The 6,297-nt window shown below is 34.2% G+C and overlaps 1 protein-coding gene across 2 annotated transcripts; it reads right to left on the reverse strand.

Moving 5' to 3' along the window:
- Positions 1 to 4,101: 4,101 nt before the first annotated feature.
- On the reverse strand, positions 4,102 to 6,054 carry LOC139866260 (protein BRASSINAZOLE-RESISTANT 1-like). 2 transcript variants are annotated; one of them, XM_071854446.1, is made up of 3 exons: positions 5,970 to 6,045; positions 5,575 to 5,858; positions 4,102 to 4,972 (listed from the first exon to the last, which is right to left on the reverse strand). In XM_071854446.1, the coding sequence occupies exons 2-3, from the start codon at positions 5,833 to 5,835 to the stop codon at positions 4,280 to 4,282; spliced, it is 954 nt and encodes a 317-aa protein (XP_071710547.1). In that variant the 5' UTR covers positions 5,836 to 5,858; positions 5,970 to 6,045; the 3' UTR covers positions 4,102 to 4,279. The 2 variants fall into 2 exon arrangements, with proteins under 2 accessions (XP_071710547.1, XP_071710546.1); XM_071854445.1 differs by having other exon boundaries at positions 5,575 to 6,054.
- Between the last annotated feature and the right edge of the window lie 243 nt (positions 6,055 to 6,297).

Here is a 6,297-nt window from a genome sequence, read left to right on the forward strand (position 1 = left end):
AACTTTCAACGAAGTATACGATAATTCATTAATAAATGTTCGTTTCAAGAATCCTAATCAGTTATAAAAACACGAACCACCTAGCTAATACCTCAATACACATCAACTGATCAACTATTCCAAAAAAATACATAAATCCATGACTAAATCTTTTTACCCCAAAACAAAAACAAAAAATTGGCATGATTAAGATAAATCCATAATCGCTTTATTTACACTTTCAAACCTTGAGCCTTACATAGAGGACACACATTTTTTCTAACGAGCCACTTCTTAATGCAATTCGGATGAAATTGATGCCCACATTCCAATTCTCCAACTTTTTCATAATTTTCGATCTCATCTTGACAAATTGCACAAATTTCTTCATCTTCCTCTTTCAAATAATTTGTTATTATCAAATTCTCCATAAATTACTGTTTCATTCAATCTCATGGGTTTCTTGAATCGTCGAAAATCGCTGCTAATTTGATGGATACCAAATTTATCTAGAATCAAAGTTGCATCAGCGGGTTCCACGTGGACATATGGAGGCGTTTGATCGTACGGTCCATACATAAACTGTGGTTGTTGATATTGTTGAATGTCGTTAGCGTTTACAATAATTGCTAGGTTTTTGTACACGTACCATGTGAATGGATGATCAAGAGGATGGTAACGTTGCAATGATTGAGTGATGATTTTAGTAGTCAAGAAATGTGTAGGATCAATTGTGAAAAAAGAATAAGCACGAATGTCATGCATGGTATTGTAGAGGTGTATATACACTCGATCAAGATCCATTAAAATTTTATGATAATAAAAAAAGTTTAAATCTTTAGAAGTGAAATAAGCTCAAATTTGGTTGTTGATTGCAGAAAGATGTAAAAGATTGATTTTTGATGAAAGTGTAGTGATGAATTGGGTATATATCAGGGATAATTGGAAATAAAAGTTTTAATTATGGAATGATGTTTAATTAAATTTAAACGTAAGTCGGTTACGAAAATGGCATGAAGAATTGGGGTAAATTTCTTAGTAGTGGACTAGTGGCGTTGATTGCAGAAAGAAAGATGTAAAAGATGGAGTGTTGAAACAGTAATGATGAAGTGAGAATATATAGGGAAAATAGGAAATATAAGTTTTAATTATGGAATGTTGTTTAGTTAAATGTAAGTCGGTTGTTTTTAATAACGGCATGAAAATTTGGGGTGATATTTTTTTTACCGTTTGAGATATATTCGATGAAAATCGCATTCACCTATCCACATTAACTTGTTGTGCAAGACTGGATATTTAATTTTAGGGAGTAATTCTAATTTGACCGACTTGATTATATTTTGACAAATTGCATCATTGGTCTAAATTTTATATCAAACCAACTTATGTGACTTTTTTTTTTACTCTATTGACATTCATTTACCAATTACCCTGACACTAATGACAGTTAGTATTTTCTGTTAAGTATGATCATTTGCAATGCACATAAGGATAATTTTGTCATTTTATCCATTTGCTTCATCATTCTATCATCATTTACCCACCCTCATCTTCATCAGTGTCGAGTTCAAGTAGTGACCCGTAGGGTCACGGGACACCGCTAGTTTAAAAATTATTATTAGAAAATACCCTGTGAATTGTATAGAACATCACCAAATTTAACTGGAGGACCTCATATCTTTGTCGAATTTATAGTTTTTCCTTTAAAATCTATAGGACACCACTATATTTAACTATTCAGACCCAACATATACTTTCCGAACTTGTAGTTTTTTGAAAGTAAACAACCACTAAAATAACATTTAAATATAATTAGTACTGAAAAAAATTTCAGAACTCCATTGAGTATGCATCATGAAATTGACACTCATGTTCATGTTCAATCTTTTTAATATCACTTTTATCTTTTTTATTTCTGTTCCATAGTAACATACTAAAACTGTACAGAGTATTATTTATATAGTAAATTGTATTGCTTCATGTGTATTGTATATTTGCTCCTAATTTAGTCTTTTTATATTAGGCATGTATATAGGAATAAGTATTATATATTTTTCTTTTATACTTATGTATTTTCTTTATACGTACTGGATCAAATAATGAAAAGATCAACTTTGATCACCAATTCGTTCATGCCTTCATGGTACCAGAGTGTAATGATCCTTAAAACCAAACCATATCATCGATTCTCCTACAAGTGATATCAGAGCCAGACTATAGTCCGGATGTAGTGGACAACGAAGTGAGCGCACCCCTTAGCGAACGCTGCAGTGACGTGGGGCACCCCTCGATGTAAGCAATGATTAATATAGAGACTTAGATTTGGGGGAGGTTTGTATGGATGCAAACTAAAGTCTCACAACAGATATTAGAAAAAACAAATGTATGGATATAAGTAAAAGGGGAACTTCTTCTACTACCAATTAGTTTTAGAAACTAATAGACTTTTGAACTTATATTGTAGGACAAGTTGTTGGACTATCGATCATACATCTATCAAGTAATTCCATAGTCATTCTCTCGTACATTTCAAATCTATCGATCCATGTACCTTGCATATTTCCAACGGCTTCATGAAATATCTCATTCTCTTATCTTCATTAATCATGTTATGCTATATGATACAAGATCATCATAATTGCGTTCCTTTTGTAAATTCTGATGGTTGTAGAACCGTAGGACACAAAAAGTCATTTGTGACATAGTTTCCTCTTGGAAAGAGGTAGATATTTTGTTATACATATTTGAGAGATATATGAAGAAAGCAAAAGAGAATTCGTAAGAAAATGAGGTTGTAGTGCGTAGCTTTTTTAGAGAATTGAAGTATTAACTTTTCTTTTTAAGTAATATTTTGTATCTGTTGGAGTATAAAAACAAAAAGTGTAATGTGCATATTCAAAGTCTTAAAACGCAAGTAAGATCAAAAACGACGAGTGAACACCGAAAGGAACACCGGCCAGGAGTGGCAGGATGCTTGTATTCCCACATTCCATAAGCAAAATGGCGTAAAAAACGAGCCACTCTCAGTACCCTTAGACATTATAACCCCACACATTTTAATCACAAATACCATTTTTTCTAATCTACAGAGTAATTCATAAAAGGGGACAAAAATAATGAGTGTTGATAAATCCACTTCAAATTTTGATAGATCCATTAACACGTTTGCTGTTAGATTGGAACGTTTGAAGAAGGAGAAAAAGAGAATGAAGGAAGAATTGTCGGAAAAAAAAAGGAAGAATCTAACGGTGAAAGGCCAAAACCGATTTTGATTGGTCGTAGTGGAAGACGGTATTGTGATTGCGAGGTTCCGTCGTGTGACGGTTTTTGTAAAGCGTGGTATGTTTTGAATAAGATGTTTCAAGATGTTTACTTAGCGAGGTTAACCCGATGTCAAAAAAGAAGGCGATCGAGGCTTCTACATCGGGTTCTTATAATCTTAAAGATAACATCGACGACTTGGATTACGGGGACGCAATTCAGAACTTGTTTATGGGCCCTCAAGGTGGAAGAGATGGTGGCTCATTGGCAATTGGGAGTGGAAACATGTCCGCAGAGACTTTCGCGGCATTCGACGATATGATGACACGGTTGGCCGGGGAGAGCGCACCGGGTCATGGGTCTGCTAACGTGTTATCTTACAAGATTGAGAATCGGTCCGGGAAAAACTCTTTGAAAGAGACGGTAAATGGAAAATTGAAAAGGGCGGGTCCTCGAGGTTGATTGTTATGGTCCGTCGCGTTTTCTTTGGTTGGTTTCGTTCCTTGTATCTTTGTCTATTTTCAGTTTTTTGTTTCGTTAATATGTTCGTAAAAAAATTTGGGATGTTAGGGAGGCTCGCTTATAAATGTTTTATTGTTTAGTTGGTTGCTTTTTAAGCGCGAGTCTTCCCGTTTTTCCCAAGTCATTTGTATTCTCTGTTGATGGTGTTTTCATTTAGAAAACGTCATCGTTTCTATATGAGTTTTCGTTTTTTCGCAAAAAAAAAAAATAATAATAATAAAATAAAATAAAATAAAATAGTAGATTTTCAAAACTTAGAAGTGAATAGAAGAAGCAACTTTGACAAGAAAGCAAGAAAGATAACATCCATTCAATCTTTTTGATCAAACTGATGAAAAGATCCACTCTATTTCACAAATTTTAAATGGTTTGCAATCACTGCATCATATAAAATAAAAAATTGAAATTGAAACCTCTTAAGTTCTACTAGTTTAATGTGCATCTTCAAGAAAATTCACTTGTATGCTAACCTCTAAACTTATAAAACTGTAGAATAAGCATAACAACAATACACACATTACATTTTAGCAATCCCACTTCCAAGCGTAAGCTCGAGATCATCCAATCCGACGTCATGAATCCTCTCGCCTTCCCACGCTTTCACCCCTCCATTTTCAAACTCGAACTCAATACCTTTTCCTTTTCCTTTTTCGGAACAAGAATCTTTCACAACACTCATAGGAGCCGTTGGTTTAACCAAGTTAAACGTTGGCGAATTTGGGTTAGTCAACATTGGCTCATCGTTCTTAAACCTCACCCAATGACACGAGTCAATAGTGGAGCTATCAGATTCATCACATTCGGGAATAGTTGTAAACCGTTGGTGCCTTGTAGGACTTGTAGGGGCAGAAGACGCAAAAAATGGCAAATTGAACGAGGAAATCGATTGTTTGGCGAACGATTCCCAGTTGAAATTGTTGGGTTTGGGGCATTTTGAAGTCGGAGATGAAAGTGGTGGGGTCACGGGAGCACTGTTTGAGATACGAAGAGGTGGGAGCGAAGATGGAATCGAGTTAAGATAAGCGAATGGGTTTTTGGTCAAGTCAAAGTTGGTTGGGCTAGGGAATGACGAGGACGACGGGCTGCATTGATATGAAGGTATCGGGCTCACAAATGATGATGATTGTGGGCTCGGTTTTTGGGAAGAAGATGGTGTAGTGTTGTTTGATGTACCTCCTGTTTCAATAGCAGGCAATGGTGGCCTTGAACCCTGAATTTATTCATCAAGATCAAATTTTTAAAGCATACATTATGTACTACCAAAAAAATTAAGATAATTTATTTATTTAGAACTAACCCACAATTTATGTATACAAATTTTGTTTATAAATTTACATAAATTAAGGCAAGTACAACTAGAAGAACAAAAGCTAATTGAACTCTTCCGATAACAAAAGTCAAATCTTTAAACCAAACTTTGAGTGCTACATTATCTAACTTGTGGAAATTTAAGCTAACAATTGATGATTTTCAAAATCAACCCCCAAATTATTAAATCCAATAAATATTCTTTATTAAGTTAAATTCACAATAATTGATTAACCAGAGTACTACTGATTACCGAAGCTGATTAAATTATTAAACCAAAATTAGCAGATCTGCAAATCAAAACCCCTAAATTCAACAAATTAATTTCAATTATTCAATCTCAATTGATCAATTAGTAACAAGAAACCTCAATAAATCTACATCATAAAAACCCTAAAGCGATGAATTGCAAGTTTAAATTTTTTTTAAACAAATTTCCATTTCCATCATAAAATAAAATAAATTTTAATTTAAAAATTGAAGAATAAAAGGATAAAATAATACCTTGCGGAAGGTGGTACCATCAGGAAGAACAACCCAGCCAGCTTCTTTACAAAGAGCTTTTAAAACCTCATTATTATCACAATGTTTTGGCAAATTATAATTCCCCTGAGCTCTCAATCCATTATAAATATTCGCCGCAATTGCTCGCCGGCGTCTCTCTCTCCGGCGATTATTCTCTTTCTCTCTCCACGACGGCTTCCTCCGTCCTCCTCCGCCTTCCACCGCCGCCGATGATCCTCCACCTTCCCTCAACATTTCCATGCCAAAACCCTAACCCCAAAGCACTACACAATACCAACACACTTGTAAAGTATTTCTTCACCACTTATATATTATGTAATTATTATTATTATTTAATTTTTTATATAATAATGGTTAAATAAAAGAATAATTACGTCGTGAAGTGTGTGTGCATTGGTTCACAAGAAATTTGCTTCTCCCCAACCCTTTTTGTTAAGAATCTGTGTGTATATTGTTGTGTTTTTTTTTTTTTTTTTTTACGTATATAAAAGTGAGTGAAAATGGGAAAGAAAGAAAGAGAAATTGGGGGCAAGAGTAGGCTAGGCAAGAGTCATGTGTGTAGGAAACACGAAGACTAGCATGTGTCTGCAATCATTATAAACTGGGCTGGCCCCTTTTTTATATTATTTTATTTTTTTAATGAAATGAAATACTCCATAGATAATTGAATTATTAACGGTATATTTGACACACTAGATTATG

This window comes from Rutidosis leptorrhynchoides, chromosome 9, assembly GCF_046630445.1.
Source record: "Rutidosis leptorrhynchoides isolate AG116_Rl617_1_P2 chromosome 9, CSIRO_AGI_Rlap_v1, whole genome shotgun sequence".
NCBI lineage: Eukaryota > Viridiplantae > Streptophyta > Magnoliopsida > Asterales > Asteraceae > Rutidosis > Rutidosis leptorrhynchoides.